Source organism: Cydia amplana, chromosome 5, assembly GCF_948474715.1.
Source record: "Cydia amplana chromosome 5, ilCydAmpl1.1, whole genome shotgun sequence".
Lineage (NCBI taxonomy): Eukaryota > Metazoa > Arthropoda > Insecta > Lepidoptera > Tortricidae > Cydia > Cydia amplana.
This window is the reverse complement of record NC_086073.1, coordinates 4554328-4572071: the sequence shown is the minus strand read 5'-3', so window position 1 is coordinate 4572071 and position 17744 is coordinate 4554328. Positions and strand designations below refer to the sequence as shown.

Below are 17744 nucleotides of genomic sequence, written 5' to 3'. Positions count from 1 at the left end.
CAGGATAGTAGATCAGAGATAGAACGATGCGAATATGAGTGGTTCAAACTTCGAACTGTCGGGTTTGAAGCGTTTTTCAATAAAGGGTCAACGAAAAATAGATTTCCAAAAACAATTTTGCAATCACTGTTTATTTTTATATTTAATCACGAATTACATATTTGTTTATTACTTTGCCGATATTTCATTAGATGTCAATCGTTCCGGGATTGTGTTCTGTAACCGAAGAAATATTATTAATTTAAATTGTCTTTCCATTTAAATTTAACCCTTTGAAGTTCACCGTGCGCCTGATGTGGCGAGTTATAGTGCTCACATGTATATTGTATCACTGGGCCTAGTTGTAATACTTGCCGCCGTTAAGTTTGAAAAATAAATAAACTTTTCCTTACCCTTAGATGTTGTATATAGCACACTTGATGGTACTGTTTTATAAGCGAAAAGGCTTCTTCCGCTACGCTCAGTTGGTGATGTTGCCAAGCCAGTACAGCAAGGCATGCCCATAAAGTGTCATCTTCCACCGTTCGGCACAGCTTTGAAATAAAACGGTTTTTATTGGAGATTGTTATGTTATTGCACTTATTGTACTTACTGGTTGCTGGATGTAGCTACTGACTAAAAGTTTAATATGCTAGTAGCTAGTATTATAATCTAAACTCTTTCCAGTGGAAATAGGATAAAAAATATAGGAACTTAAAACAGACCTAATAAACTATATAGTAACCCTATACAATTTACATTTACCTGTAAAGCCGCTTGCCACATATTAGCAGCGACGTGTTTGAGCAACTTTTCCGGGAAAGTTGCTAAAGAAACGTGCAGCAGCGAGCCGTTGCCGCGACAGATCCGTGCGACGCCGTCCTCTACGCTCATTACCGTCGGGTTGCGACCCAGATCCCTGTAGACAAAGCGTAAAATATGAGATATATAGGATATTTTCTTTATCGAGATGAACACTATTATCGAGTCAAATGAGTGAGAGTATCGAATAGACTGTAACGCAGAGTTTATTGTGGATATGAAAATTTATAAGACCCTGGTCCTCGATATAAAATAATTCGTCCTCAGTCCAAGAGTTCTTATAATAACAAGTAGAACAAGTAGATAGAGTCAGACCAAGAAAAGTCTGCAGTGGATTTGATAGCCCACGCAGTGCAAGTGTTACTTTAAACGTCAAACTTCTATGAAATTATGACGTGTAAATAACACTTGCACTGCGTGGGCTATCAAATCCGCTGCAGACTTTTATTGGTCCGACTCTAATAATTGTATATGGCTTCTGTTGTCTGTAGGTAGGTAGGTATACTATGAAGGTACAACCCTACTATTACTTCCCCTAGTAAAGTGCTACTAATTGAGTGGTAAGAAATACCACTGAATCTTTTGGATAGTAATTAATTATAATTATTTAACATAAATAAAATTCTTTAGTTTGCAAACAAAAGAATAACTTATTATGTTACGGAATTGAATTAGGAAGGAAGTACCTAGCCAACGCATTATAACATGACATTACACGCTCTAAAAACATTAAAACCAAGTATAATGGTAAGTAACCCTGAAGCAGTTTCAGTGTAACTCGCTCCAGTAGCAGTAATTAAATATAATTAGACGTAGGTACAGAACTGTTTAGTGTGTGTGTAGTCCTGCATTGTACTTCTTAATTGCAAAAATGAGGTGGTGGAAGCGCTATTTGCAGTTTCAACTATTTAAAACCTTCCCTTATTAGTGAACAATATCTGGGTAACCGAGCTTCGCTCGGAAAACATATAAGAACTCGAAAATGCGCGTTTCCCCAGAGATAAGACCTAGCTAGATCGATTCTTCGCCCCCGAAAACCCCCATATAGCAAATTTCATCGAAATCGTTAGAGCCGTTTCCGAGATCCCCGAAATAAATATAAAAATAAATAAATAAATAAACAAGAATTGCTCGTTTAAAGGTATTAGATATCCAAATGTAACACTTACGTGATCTCCTTACTGACTGTGGTCAATGCTAGCCAATCTGGCTGGGTGGCAGCCTTCGGACAGCACCAGGCTACGGCAGTGCTGGCTCGTAGCCCAACAAGTAGTTCCGTCTCAGCACTCCACGCTATACTTAGTATCTGAGACCCTTTCAAAGAAACACTCTCGTTATTAGACATAGTAAATATTTTTTAAATCAGGAGTAATTAAGAAAAATACCTTTTACTGTTGTGAGTATAGCTACAAAATTCTGACTTAGTTTCTTTGCAATTAAGTGCTGTAAATAGGTAATTTATGACAGTTAAGCTTAAGCCACTTGAACAAATTCCTAAATCTCAAATCTGTTCAAATATAACGATTAAATTTATAGCTGGGTATTGAACCTTGAGAAGCCTACAGCAAAACCTGATGAACCCGCTAGACTAGATAGGTAAGAAGCTGAATATTTATATCCCAGACAGAATAGGTCATTACCAGTTTAACGATACATGATTATTGTCTAGAAAAGATATTTTCTATGAATATTTTAGCATTAAGTCGGAATCTGATAACTTGATTAAACGTGCTACAACAAGCCTCAATCAGCTAATGATCGTTTGTATAAATCTGTGAATTTGACTTATGTATAAGTTAGAAAACATAAATTAACTTATAGAGACTTGTAGTGCGTTTATGAATGAAGGAAGTTAGTGTCTTACCCAATTTAACAAACTTTGGTTTGTTATCTTTGACAGTAGCAACGTACAGGTCTCTATTGTAGTCCAACAATGCCAATTGCCTTTCAGAAATGGGTCCCGTTTGACTGAGAGCTATGGTTGACACTGTCATTTTATGGGTCAGCTTCGTGACTGTGTTGTCCGTAGAACTGCGTACAATAAGCCCAGTTGGCAGATCAAAAACGTGGATCACTGAAAAAATAAAACAAGTGAAGTGACCTGAAAAGAGGTGATAATTGCGAGAACACCAAAATATTAACTAAATCGGTTTTTTTTCAAACATTTAATAATACCTAACTAAAGAAACTGAGTATAATTATATAAAGGAAAATATATAATTATTATTATCAAATATTATTCTGTCTTGTACAGTCGCCTGCAGTAATTCGTCGCTCCGATATATCTGATGGCTACAGTACGACATTTTAGGACGATTAGCTTAAAGTAGCAGGTAGTAGGTACATAGTAGGTAGGTGGGTAGCTACGTAGTAGGTATAAGTTACGAGACATGAGATTGCGGATTGACAGAAAGTGCTTTCATACATTTCCTGTCAGTCTGATCAATAGCTGCAAGAGCATCAGGGCCCAACGATAGGGCAGAGCGCCCTAAAGTATCAGGACGGGCACCCCATCGCGGGCTAGCTAATAGTCGTCCCATGTAGCTGTAGATAGACACTCCCGTACGCTCAACAATGCATAAACATCTGTAATAGAAGAAAACAATTATAATTATTTTAACGTAATTTGATTGAACATTCTCAGAAAATTGACAAAATAATTTGTAAAGATGTAAAATCATTTTAATATTTACTTTTCCGCCAGCAAAATCATGCTAATAGTGCCTTCTTTCAAATCGAACGTCACTGGTGTATTCCACGAGGTCAGTTTGTGTATGAAGCATTGTTTGACTGTCGCAATCACAAGATGGTTGAAGCCTAGAGCTATCTGTATCACTCTGTCAGGATAGTCGAGCTGATCACTTTGGTCGGTTGTGATGTCCTTGATGGCGATGACTTTGCGACCGGTTTGTGTGCAGGCATAAGTCTTCCACGTGTATTCTCTAAAAAGGAAAATAATTAAGAAATATTGAGTTTTCATGTAATTTATACATTTTATAATAGAAGATTAAAATAGTTAACCGTTGTTATTCAAATTGAAACCGGCATTTCTGAATATTATCATAATTATTTATATTTATGTAACGGCACTCTACTGTAGAATAATCTTGGGTAGGTAAGTACCTACTATAAAACATAAAGATAGTTTTAATTTAATAAAAGTCCAAAATTTTATTGAAATCTGAGTGTCCTCATTTCAGAGTAGGTACTTATATTGATATATTCACAGTAAAGACAAACATTGTCCGAACAAAAATCTATAAGTATAATTTTACGTTAATCTAAGTATAATTTTACGTTAATAACCGTACCTGTCAATAATATGTGCAAAAAGCACTTGGCTGTTAGCGCAGGCAGCTGCTAATTGTGTGCCATCGGATGACCAGGCGATGCTATAAATACTACCCGTCGAAGGACGATCTAGGCAATGGGACCACTGCAATCAATTACACAAAATTATTGTCATATAGGGCTACGTATTATTACATTGGTTTTGAAACCAAATCGTAGAAAGTTTAACGCTAAGAGGATTGCTATCTCTATGAGGCCTCTTTAAACGCACTTGATTTAAAAAATGCTCAATTCTAGACTCATTGCTTTTGCATAGTCCTGAAAAATCTACCTATACAAGATGATAAAGGTGATGTTATAGGGTCGTAATTTATGCCTTATAATATAGATTGCGCCCTATAAAGGTTTAAAATAACCTTTAGAACTGTTTAAATTCTGGAGCATTTAACTCTTCATTTTGTTTAAGTAAGTACAGTACAAATTAACGACTGAAAACGTCATATTCAACTTACCCCATTAGCATTACATAGCCTTATCAGGTTGTAGCTACCAATTACGAAAAGGTCTCCGGCCGGGGCCCAACTGACACTCGTTATGGGCTGATCATGTTTTACACTGACTGAAATTTGCTGGCCAAACGTGTCCCAGATCTGAAATCAAAATTGAAACATAAATTGCTTACCTACATAATATAAACCCAACCCGGCTGACAATAATACAATTAGCTGTAGTAACTATTTTCAAGTTTTAATTCTTTGGTTTTATAGTCTAGTTTTCATACGATCCAATAATTGTACCTATTCTAAAAAGTCCGCATTGTATTAACTTACACACCTTAAAAAACCCGTCTTCTCCACCAGAAATTATGAGGTTGTTATTAGCATTCCATGTAACGCATAATACGATGCCCTCGTGTGCTTTCCACTGCAACACAATCAATAAAATTATATCAGTAGATCAATAGACAAGAACAAACGAGGTCTGATTAATTGATATTGAATTTACTTCCTTAAATGTCGTATTAATAAGAGCGTACAAAAAATAGAAGTTAAGCAGATTTTACCTTTGTCACCTTCGAGCCAGAGTTCAAATATTTTATAGCGAGGAAATCTCCTTTAGTATGTAAAATGGCGCCACTGTCTGGGCTCCAGACGGCGCTATAACATGACACGTCCGACTGTACCAGAGTTGACCGGAGAAGCCCGTTGCGAGACCAAATTTTAACAAAACCATCTTCGCCGGCTAAAATAAAAGTATTCTTACAGTTTTATAAATAGGTTCTTTTAAGTCAATACTTCTTGTATTTAAAAGATAAATAACATATTTTATACAGCTATAAATCATGTGACTGTTGTTTTTTGTCGTAGCTTGGTGTTTCGTCCCTACTTCGAGGCTTTATAAGCTCGACTTAACATACTAGATACATTTCTCTTTGTATTGCAGGTAAATTCAGAAAAACCTGATGATCCATTGAATCGCACCCACTACCGACGATAAAAGAAATGCCTCATTAAGGCAATATCATTTAACAGGTGCTTACCCGTCAAAAGGCTGGCTCCGTCGGGGCTCCACTGCGCGACAAGGCAGGCGCCTTGATGGGCGGCGACACTTTTTTCTATGCGGCCGTTATGATTTACTATGTGGAATCTAGCAATCAAATCAAACCATAATTATTCACTTGATAGAAAATTTCGATGACAGACCATAATGCGACAAAAAATATATTGACTGACTTTTAGCTTTTGCAGACAAAGTGCTAAGAATAGGGACACAAGGGAATATGTATCTTTTAATGCTATAAGATTATAGTTTTGTGCAAAGTTGGTTTATTGTATATTGAACTTAAGATTATAATGCAAGAAAAAATGCAAGTTCAGCTACAGGGAGGCCCACTAAAAATGAAAAGTTTGATGACAAGGTAACCTCAGTACCTACAGTGAGGTAATAAAATAAAATGATAACGTAAAAAGATTTCGTTCGGTTTAGGTACATTTTTAGTAGGCTACTTACTTTCCGTCAGCAGAACCGACTAATATAACATCGTGTTGATGCTTATTTACCCCTTGGTTGATTTTAGGGAACAGATGCATACCAGTTGGGTAGAAATCATCTGGAAACGTCGTGACCACCATGCATTCGCTGTTCACTAAATTCCATTTCAATAGTTTGTGGTCGTCCCTAGAACCATAATTACGTTAGTGCTGTAGAAACCGCTATAATAACCGCCGTACAAAGCAATCATTTTCGGTCATCGCCTTTTAACAGTTTTTATTGTTAAATAAAGAAGAATTGCAATTGTGAGATTACAGATTAACAATAGTGTCGTTAGTCTGAGAAATCTGACTCGTTTTAAAAATATTTTACTCGTTTTGATGTTCCTATCAGATGATGAAAATCATTATACAAGATGTGTTGAACCTATTTTAGGGACCGTGCGCGCCACCTTGAACATAACGTTGTTACTTCACACCAATAAGCAGGTGCTGCCCCCTATATTTCACGCACGCTCACTTGAATAAGGGTCTGTCATCTTGTGGCCTTGAATCAAAACCGTAAACTTGACCTTCACACTTATTGGTGCGAAGCTCCAGTGCTACCCCCTACAGGCCATGCACGCTGCCTAACCTCTATTATGCACATTTTGAGGGTCACTGACATTTTGAGGGTTAATAAATTTTATGTTTTTGTCTTGACATCCATAGGCAGATCTCTAGGTATCCTTTTTATCGTTTTTATTTTTATAGATTGTAAGTATGTAATATGTATAGTCAGCTGCAGAGATAAGTGCCCTCCCTTCCTGCATAGAAATTTGTTTGCACAGGGCTAGTCATAAAATAATTTGTAATAATTTCTTTAGATACAAGGTAATAACTTACCCGCAGGAAAATACGTCTTCTGTGTTATTCCAACTAACACTGACTACAACCCCAACATGTTTAGGTTCTTTAAACGAAGAAAGTTTTAATTTCATTGTGATAAAATTATTGTTATCGCTTATCACGAAATCGAGAAATCTTTGTTATGCTTTTAAATATATTTTAGTAACTATGGTTACGACTCGTAACTTACGAGAAACTCCATCCGTGCTAGCTACACGTTTGAGGTAAACCTCTTGCAAAAAACGCCTTTAGATCCAGCTGTCAACTGTCAATGTCAGAATGTTAATGTCAGTCAGTATAGCACATGGTTTCCACGCTACTTTTTATTTTATGTTAAATATATCCGTTTTAGAGACGATTCTTTATTAAAATCACCATGACTGACGTACCAGATTTAAGTAGTGATGAAGAGCACTTTGAAGAAGACGAATGGCAGGAGATGGAAACGAGCGGTGCTTCGGTAACTTGTTTATATTGTGCTAATGTTTCTGTGTCCATCGAAGACGCCGTAAAACACTGTGAGAGCGCGCATAAGTTTAATTTAAACACATTGAAAGCAAAATTTAACATGGACTGCTATTCTTACATCAAGTTAATCAACTATATCAAGACGCACAAGCCGACAGCTGATGCTGTAATGAATTCCGCCGAAGCTTTGTGGGAGGACGAGAAATATCTAAAGCCAGTGGAAAACGACGATTGGTTGATGTTTGACTTCGAATCGCTTGCCGACGCTCCTAGTTCTCCCCAATCCTACCACGCGAACGTCGAAAATGGCTTAGTCACGCTAACCCAAAGCCATTTCCTAGAGCTTCAAAGAACAATACAGGTTTTGACTCAACAACTCAACGAAAGCAAAACCCATTTGCAAATGGCTAAAGAAGACATTGGTAAGATGCAGGCATCAATGAAAACCATTGTGGATGTGGGCTCAACTAATTCAAACGGTGAAAGTGCTATGATTGTTGACTGTGTTTCTAAAGTGCCCTTGGAAGATGACGAAGGTTATTTCAACACGTATGCACACTTCGGTATTCACTATGACATGCTCTCAGACAAAGTACGAACTGAAAGCTATAGAGATGCAATATTAAACAATAAAGAAACTTTGAAGGATAAAGTTGTTCTCGACTTGGGATGCGGCACGGGTATTCTTTCTATGTTTTCAGCGACAGCCGGTGCAAAGAAAGTGTATGCATTAGATCAATCTGAAGTTGTGTATCATGCAATGGATATTATAAGAGAAAATAATTTACATGAAACAATAAAAGTAGTGAAAGGAAGATTAGAGAACACAAAACTTGATGAAAAGGTTGATATAATTGTTTCAGAATGGATGGGCTATTTCCTGCTTTTCGAAGGCATGTTAGATAGTGTTATATATGCAAGAGATAACTGCCTCAAACCTGGAGGTTTATTGTTACCTAACAGATGCAACATTAGTCTTGTAGCCAACGGAGATGTGGACACACATATAAAGTTGATAGATTTCTGGTCAGATGTGTACGGATATAAAATGAATTGTATGAAGTCTGAAGTAGTCAGGGAAGCCAGCGTTGATGTTGTTGGATCTAAAAACACTTTATCAGAGCCATGTGTGGTCAAAGATATTGATATAAACACATGTAATACAGATGTCATGGATTTCACCTCAACATTTAAACTTCCAATCACAAAGGATGGATCATTGACATCTCTCGTTGGTTATTTTGATATTTTCTTTGATCTTCCCAGTAAAGTTTCATTTTCTACCGGGCCGCACACAACGGCTACACATTGGAAACAGACTGTGTTTTATTTCAGAGATTGTAAAGAAGTCAAAAACGGAGATGTTATTGAAGGCACTATTATTTGTAATCGGCAAAAAACTGATGTCAGAGCTTTGTCTGTACAAATAGATATATTTGGTAAAACCCATAAGTATATTTTAAGCTAGACCTTATTTGTTAGAGCTATAATAGCAATGGCAGCATACTGTTTACTTTTAAGTATAAAATGTTTATTATCTGATTATTAATCTTAAACATCAGATCCTGTATTTAAAGAAAGTGAAATTTTTAAATCTCAAGGATATAAAAAAATGCATTTGGATGCTTGCAAATATTGTTTTAAGTGAAATTAAATGTCATGCATTATAATAATTTTGTTGCATTTAAAACTCCTGCCAACTATATGTATGATTATGAAATGAAATATAGTAATTTTCTACGAAATTCTTTATTTTTATTTTACATATATTATACACATACAGGTGTTTTATTCCTATTTACATAAATGTAGAAAAAGAATTATTTATTTTGGAAAATAATCACACATAAATTGAGATTTCACATAAAATGTACATAGAGTTGCTACAGTAGACAAATAGTTAATAATTTATAAGACTGTCAGGTATAATAATATTTTATCAACATTTAATGCACAAGTTTATGCGCAATTACGCAAAATGTTAGGACCTTTAACCTTTTGGACGCCAATGACCAATATATCCGCACCGTAGGTTCAACGCCAATAACCGATTAATCGGTCACAGACCACAGAGTAATAGACCTACGTGCATATGCATAAAGTTCAAATTCAGTTTTGACACTTCGGTGACGTGGCGTCAGCGTGACAGCTTTTGTGTTTGACACGGCGTCGAAAAGGTTAAGAATAGGGAGTACTGCAGTATTACGGCAATGTGTGCCGCTAGAGTACAGCACTAGCACAAACCGTGAACCATAGAGTAACCTAAATAATACCATGCCTTAAACAATATTTTGACAAGATTTCACGGATTGTTTTACGAATAAATATGACATTTGATGCATCAAGGCTGTTTGTTTATTGTTTGTGCTAGTGGCGCCCCCTACGCAGAGTTTTGCGTAATGTATATCTTGTGTTCCACACATTCGCGTTGTTTCTTTGAGATTAAACGTGACATGCGAATGTGAGGGTTCCTTAACAGATTTTTTTTATATAATTAATACAGTTACATTTAATAAGCTGTGCTATAGGCTGTCAGGCTGAATGCATTGTTTAGACTTATTTATACTGTCCGGTAAAGTTAAAATTGCTTTAAAGGCGTTAATATCATAATATATAAAGGTGAATTTAAATTCCAAGCTCAATAATTGTTTCCGAACTTCATAGGTAAGTAACTTGTCAACAATTCCTTGGACTGAGAGTAGTAAATAATAACTTTTAAATATTATAATAAATAGTTACTAATCGAGTTCGCAAACGCTTTTCTTGTTTTTGATAAGCCCGGCTCACACTTAGCGGGCCACATGGATCCTATCCGCACACTCATTAATTTATCGCACCATGATTTCGCGCACTGATGTCGTGCGCGAAATCATGGTGCGAAAATCAAGTACCGTGAAAATCAAAATTTCGTTATCTGCCTCTTTATCGCTCGAATATGCAGTGATGATAGAGGTAGGTAGATAACGAAATTTAGATTTTCGCGGATGTTTTATCGAGAGCGGAAGTTACGTTATCGTCCTCTCATTGGTTAGGGTGGTATTTCACCTGTCCAATTTCTTTGTCCAATGTGTGTTATGGCTCCTCTACACGATGGGCCAACGCCGGCCACTCCAAGGGACGCATTTATGCGTTAGAGGGAGCAAGTGATATTGCTATCTCATTCTACCGCATGGCTGCGTCCCTTGGAATGGCCGGCGCTGGCCCATCGTGTAGAGGAGCCATTATGTCTCACATTTTTCTTGAGAGAGAGAGAGTGAGACGCCATGATATTGGACAGAATATGGAATACCGCCCTTAGCGGCTTGTGTGCGGGACTCACGCTCTAAGTCCGGGCGGGCTTTTAAAGATGTTTCTAAATATACTTAATGTTTCTCAATTATAATTTCATAAATTGCCTTGCAGAAGATATAGTAATTATGTCTATAAATAAATCGTTATAATATTTTTCAATAAACATTAGGTACCGCAGATAAAACAAATTCTTTTAAAAAGTTTTTCGGTAAACTCCGAGTGATGTCGCAAGCTATTTTTTACATAAACAACATTCATCTATTAGGTATGTCCATAAGGCTCAATATTCTAAACTACATTTTCATAAAGCTATATTCCCAATCAGAATGGCGTTAATAAACCACATTCTAAGTAATATTTGATTAATCTTACGTTAAGTAAATACTATAAGTACACTACCGTACACAATATACAGATTTTTGATAAATCTAAATCTCTTTAGATAATAAATATATAAAAGATCTATTGTTAATAATTTACTACAATAAGCGTCACCAGTTGGTTAAATCTAAATCCTTACCATTCTTGCAATCATTATTCTAACTTTAGGGACATAAAATGTATTCTGATTATGGTTTTAGACTTGATATTCAATGAGAGTGGTCCCATGTACCTGAAAAACTAGGCCTCTGATAGATAAACCTAACTAACTTTAGTTATACGTTCAAATTTTGAATAAAATGAATTTTGAATCGTGATATTATTTTGGCATCTGTGAGTGGGATGATTAATACAAATGGTTTAATGCTGCCTCCACATTCACGCGTGAAAACGCTGGCCTTATGCTGCTTTATTTGCCATTTTAACTGAAATACTGGTGCGTTATAGTTAGATAACCGCTGAAGCAAAACATTAAGATTTTTTTAAAGAATATAAAAGCAATCTACCACGGCATATTGAATGGAAAAACCTTGTTTCTAAGAATCCCATGCAAATGTGACACAATATTTCATAGATATCGTATCCTACAAGCTTTTTAATTAATTTGAGGCGCAATGGGATGGCGATTTTTAAAGTTAATTCGCAAAGGCGCAGTTTCAATTCAATAGTGGGTACTCATAGGAGTACGTCTGAATGTCTGTCAAGTTAAACCAGTTGAAAGGACTGGCTTCGCTCGAAAGCTTCGAGATAGCAGGTAGTCACGATGACAAATGCAGTGCTGTCATTTATCAAAGTCCCACTGACTTGTGGTTTTGCATCGAATTTTACGAAAGAATGTGGAGTGCTGATAAAAACATAATTTCAAACAACACGACTTATCCCATGCCTTTAGGGAGACTAATGGAAGGACGGTACATTTACTCTGGGTCCTCCTTAAAGTTATCATTTTAAATTCAAATTTGTCTACCTAAATACGTACGCTGTGGCCGCCTAATTGCGTAAACCTTGTGCCATTCAGTCTAATTCATTCATTTCATTATGCATAAGTGACTGCTTATAGTTTCCATAATTGATACTCTGTCAGCTCTGTTCATAGCTGTACTATCTGCCGGGCTAGCACATGATTGGCGCGACAGTATCTCGCGGCGAGATAGACTACCCGTCCCTCATTTATTAACATAGAAAAATACGGGTAGTCTATCTCGCTGCGAGATACTGTCGCACCAATCATGTGCTAGGAGTGCTGATTAATATACATTACGATTATCTAGAGGAAATGGTAAAAATAAAACTCTGTGTAGGTATCCTCTAGACCGCTAACCATGACTTGCGTTGTCAATGATGTCAAGCGACTATAATTATGCCAACACAAGGAATGCTAAGCGTGAAGTGAATTCTCGGATGTATTGTATAATTAATTATACTTGTCTAAACTTTATTATAATTTGTAGTAATACCGGCTGCTCCGTCTGAATATTATTGGGGTGATAATGACGACATTCTCGGTAAATAAGATGACAAACTTGAGTAAAATCGTGCAATTTTAGAAATATGGACCATTTTATTTTGATATTTTATAGTGTTAATCAGCTAGTACTCGCCCGCGCTGACCGAAAAACGTAAACATGCCTTTTGCGCCACAATAACGTTCAGATTAAGAAGCCAGACATCAAATCTGTCTAAAGGAGGCGTATCCATTCACCAGGCACACAAGTTTTTACTACCGTTGCGCGAGAAATGTGGAAATGTGGAGAGGAACGAGCGGCGACGCTGGTTCCGATACTAACTGCGCGCGATAGCCGTTCTAACCTCTTTAATATGTTCTGTGGTTACACCATATAGGGTTCTAGCTAAATCGGACATTCCATAGCGTAAGTATGGAACAACCTATTTAACTAGGACCCTAAATGGCGTAACAATCCCGTGTGGTGTACTTAAGTACAGTTAATATATCTACAATATAGAAATCATTTAGGTACATATAAAAATACCGAGAATCCACTTCAAGGATTTAAATGACCGGAATTATTGGCAATAACATCATTAAATCTATAAGAATTCAAGTCAGTTTATCCATTTTGTCTTGAGGGAGAAAACTATACATTATAAGGAAATACCAGATTATTTACATTAGTAAGTTAATCCAATCCGCTTTCCAAGGGGAACTGAACATGGGGATAAACGGTTATGAGGGTTGAGATGCTACCTATTCAATTCACGAAATCTTTTGTTTGGTTTGTGAGCTCGTTCCTAGTATACTTTGACTCAAAACCTATTACAGCTATATTATGCAATTCAACATCACACTTGTACTTATGAATATCAGCCGTGGAGCGAGATGTCTACATTTAATATATACGAAGGGATCTCAAAAGCTGACCAAAATTGGATTCTGGATGTCACTGTTATTATCCAGATTTTCGTATCTAAATTCGTTTTAAAACTCTTTCTTGTAGGTATATATGCAATTCATAAACTATTACGATTAACTTTGCTACATTCGGTCAGTCGCGTCGAGTGCGCCCTTTGTGGAACATTGTAGGTAGTTGCTCAGTGCGATAACCAGAAAGTTATACTGCCGTATTCGAACTTCAAGATATTCAGAAGAGACGACACGTACTAGATCCATTCTAGATACGTTATAGATTAGATTTCAACTAGTTCTCTTTTGCAGCGCAATTCGGGCAACCAATGTCACTTTTACGATAGATCGTGTTAGATATCTATTAGATGTGAATTCGATCTCTAAGTATTATCTTGTGGAAATCGTTCAAGAGTATCTCCAGAATCGCGGAAATGTCAAATTTGACAGGTTAGATCTTAAACATATCGTTATCGTATCTTGGCGATGTCTAAAAGATATCTAATAGATGTCTATTACAAAATCCGAATCGGGCCCATTGGCCCAGGCCCTCCACCGATACTGCACTGTTTCTGTCTCAAATCGTATCTCATATATAGGTACCTAATACTTATATATGAAAATCAGGATAATTATTGTGAACTTGTGACTAACGGGGACAATTATTATTTAACTAAATAATATACTATCTATATATATTATCTACCTATATAAATATCTATTGAGAAAGTTAATATTATTTAAAAAAATGATTTCTTTTTAAATAACATTTGGTCAGGAATATCAATTCTCCAATTTAATCGGAAACATTCTTAATGCTAATTTATTAATGATACTATGGAAGTGTATTTAGAAACAAATTAAGGCCGTGCATCGAAAAATAACAGGATCTTAGAAAGGTGGCAGTGGCTAGCCCCGGAAACAAACAGTAGTGATTTTCGGATATATGTTTCTTGACTATATGATAAGAGATTTCGTAGTAGTCGAAACACGAATGCTTAAAATTTTCTCGATAGAAAATAAATCCAAACTTACGTGTTCATTTTTCGGTTTTAGCTTCGTGCAACTAGAAAACACATCCATATCCAGCACAACCCACCTTACAGCAAAGGTTTTCATCTCGTCTTAACTTTGAAAGAACTAAATATTAACTTATTATCCTTTACCGATGGATTTATTATCGATTTTTGATTTTATGAATTCAACAGCAAACGCCCATTTTACGCAGTTCGGTTTCTCCATGGTTTCTCTTTCTGTCATGCGTCAAAGTCATAAATGCATCCTTTATGCCAGTAATGTTAGATGGCCGTCGTGCCTCAAAGAGGTAAGACCTATGTCACTTCGCGCAGCGCTCCGAATTACGTAAAATTTTATATCCAATAAACGTTGAGTCGTAACTCCATTGAGTAGTAACGGTATCGGAGGTAAGCCTATGATGGTGCCTTCTTACAGGCCTACACGTTACGCATGTGTGCGTGTTTGCTAGGCTACGTCATGCTACGTCGAAATCTATACTCTTTGTCAGTTACAACGGGTTAGGAAATTTCGACAGATATTGAAATGTATCGGTAGCTGTTTGGTATTTAGCCATCAGAATCTAACCGTAACTTTTTGCTTTATTTTTGTTTGAAAATAAAATATCTATAAGAATATATTTTTTTCTTTTTTTCTATTGTAATGATAAAAATAAATCTAGTATGTTTCATGCTCAAATAATTTAAAATAATTGAATAAATATTAAAAACTAATTGATATTATTCGTTTTAATTATTATATTATTAAGTTTGTTTGAATAAAATATTTTATTTCAATAATACGAAAGTTATTATATTTAAGTACCACTAAAAAAGGTCCCTACTTACAAAAACTCACTTGCACGGGCCGGGGTTCGAACCCGTGACCTCCGGTTTGAAAGTCGCACGCCACTACAATTTCACATAAGTAATTTACAATGACATGATACCGTGGAAAAAGTGAATATTACAATGTACTGTGTTACTATCATTTTATAGTTTATTTTGGCTTGACAAGGAGGAATGAGAAAAACGTGCAGAGCGAGAGGATTAAATCTCTCTGTCCCTTTCTTAAAGTAGCCAATCCTAATTATGACATCTGTTTTGATATTAATTCTTTGAACATAATTTGTCGATGTTCTTTTTTATATCATCGAGAAAGATTTTTATTAAAAAAATTGTGTTGAATTTATATGTTTTATTTATGTTTTTTTGGCATAAATTTCATTACTTTTGACAAATTTTGATTGTGATGACAAACGATTTGATGTGATGTGTGAAACGAACCATGTGATCAACGATTTATCTAATAAAACTTCATTTAGTCGAAAAAAATAGTTGTCTACTACCGGGTGGAAAAAAATTATGGGCCCTGGAGGGAAAGTGCCTTAAAACCTTAAGTTTGCTCATTTTACTTAAATGAAACATTATTGTTTTTTAAAGAAACAACTGCATTCAAAGATTTTTGAAGTAAAAACTTCTTTAGCGGCGCTAGGCACTTTTTGAGGTGGGGAAAAAATGATAAACTCGAGACAGCGTAAGGCGATCATGTGACCGTAAGGTTTAGATGGCCAATCATTTAGATGGCATTTAAATCAATAAAGAAAAACTCAATGACATTACATGAAAAAGGTTATAATCTTGTACGGGCTGAAATACGAGGATCTCACAGTATTATAACTTTATATCACTCAAATATAATTAAATAAAGCTACATCTTGATGAAATCGCTAATAAAAGTGAACTCTAGTACTGGTGAATAAAACTCAAAATATCATGACCAAATATATTTAGATGCGAGGTCTGCAAGGTAACTTTACAATTTCTATTCGAATTTTAAACAATTAACGCTATAAATTTGAATTTAGAATTTTAAACAAGCTCACTGACCAGCAATATCGGAATCAAAAGTTTTCAATAGAAAGGAGGATGGGTCAATTATACATAGTGCTGCAGACATTTTGGACTAGTCATTGAGTTTTCACTTCTGTCGGCACTCCCGGAATGCAACACGTTGTTTTTTTTTAAATTCGCTTAGTCACGCCCGGGAATCGAACCTACTTTTTCCACACTGTATAAAAGAACACAAATGCTTTTCTTCTGGTAACTTAAATGTTCTATCTATCTTGGTGATATGTCAATGCAATCAAATAATCTAAAAAAATAATAATAACCCAATTTATGAATTCCGTTCCTTCAGAAAAATGCGAAATGTACGTACAATTTTTAGGGATATCGTACTTTTCCCAGAGACAAATTTAGTTGGCTAAGAGACATTTTTACTGATTTGGGGTCTGTACTAAAAATCTAACATAATATGATAAGGACTTAATCGTTTTAAGCTCAAGAGTGAGTTTTCCTAAAGCTTTTTCTAAAAATTATGTCTTTATTAACGTTAGGAGTGCACTGCAGCATGTCAAATGTATGCCAAAATGTCAAGGGAGAGAACAATAAATTAAGTTTCAATTCCACTTCCACTCATCAGCAAAGTGATATAAGTATATCAGCAGTTTAAAGTTATTTTAGATTACAAAATTAGCGCATCAAAAAAATCAAAGTGCATAGAAAAAAAGTCTCCTGAGTCGTAATAAAATTGATGTCTCTTGGGTCACCAGAAAAGTCACCAGGGAGAACGATGACCCAAATCACATTTAAAAGAAAATGTAAATTTTGTGTACTACCTACGAACATTTTTCAAAAAACTATGTTTTTATAGCATATTAGACCCAGGATAGATCTAATACCTCTTTTCGTACCCCGGATAAAATGGTCGGCGACTAAAAAAGTAACTGAAACCTTACGTTATTAGGTTCACGATGCCGCGTTGTACCCTTGCCTTCGTTGCGATATGTTTGGTAAGTCAGGAGACTTAAAAAATGAGCCATGATTTTGGGACATATTAACAAATATTTTTTTGAATAGGTATATATTAATTTTAGCGGACTTTAATAATTTACCAGTTAAATTAGATGAATACCTTTTTAGTTAATCGTTAATATGATATATTAGTAGCAGTAAAACACTTTATTGTACAAAAAGACACATAAAACATGAAAAAACACACATCCTTCGTATATGGTAGAATATATTTTTCACACTTATAAGTAAAAACCAAAACCGATACGCGATTGGGATACGCTCTTTTTGTATGGGATACAAAAAAAAATTCTCCTGGGTCACCAAGAAAAATCGACATATTAAAATAATTCAGTTCGTTTTTAAGTTCTAGTCAGATTGACTTTTTGGTTATTTGAGATA

At 35.6% G+C, this 17744-nt stretch overlaps 2 protein-coding genes across 2 annotated transcripts; one reads left to right on the top strand and one right to left on the bottom strand.

The window, feature by feature from the left end:
* Positions 1 to 130: 130 nt before the first annotated feature.
* On the bottom strand, positions 131 to 7135 carry LOC134648416 (intraflagellar transport protein 80 homolog). Its single transcript, XM_063502937.1, has 14 exons — positions 6969 to 7135; positions 6103 to 6270; positions 5633 to 5739; positions 5156 to 5334; positions 4927 to 5016; positions 4605 to 4742; positions 4113 to 4237; positions 3495 to 3743; positions 3227 to 3387; positions 2666 to 2875; positions 1971 to 2115; positions 745 to 898; positions 393 to 533; positions 131 to 216 (listed from the first exon to the last, which is right to left on the bottom strand). The coding sequence occupies exons 1-14, from the start codon at positions 7061 to 7063 to the stop codon at positions 169 to 171; spliced, it is 2010 nt and encodes a 669-aa protein (XP_063359007.1). The 5' UTR covers positions 7064 to 7135; the 3' UTR covers positions 131 to 168.
* A 133-nt stretch (positions 7136 to 7268) lies between these two features.
* On the top strand, positions 7269 to 8990 carry LOC134647773 (protein arginine N-methyltransferase 3-like). The gene has a single exon (XM_063502070.1). It carries the CDS (start codon positions 7348 to 7350, stop codon positions 8905 to 8907), a length of 1560 nt encoding a protein of 519 aa, XP_063358140.1. The 5' UTR covers positions 7269 to 7347; the 3' UTR covers positions 8908 to 8990.
* The last annotated feature ends 8754 nt before the right edge of the window (positions 8991 to 17744 follow it).

Coding starts and splice junctions, on each gene's coding strand:
- LOC134648416 (XM_063502937.1), bottom strand. CDS start 7,063: ATGAAATTAAAACTTTCTTCGTTTAAAGAACCTAAACATGTTGGGGTT. Junction 5,335..5,632: donor CGGAGCCAGCCTTTTGACGG/GTAAGCACCTGT, acceptor CTTTTATTTTAG/CCGGCGAAGATGGTTTTGTT. Junction 3,744..4,112: donor TTTGCACATATTATTGACAG/GTACGGTTATTA, acceptor TTTCCTTTTTAG/AGAATACACGTGGAAGACTT.
- LOC134647773 (XM_063502070.1), top strand. CDS start 7,348: ATGACTGACGTACCAGATTTAAGTAGTGATGAAGAGCACTTTGAAGAA.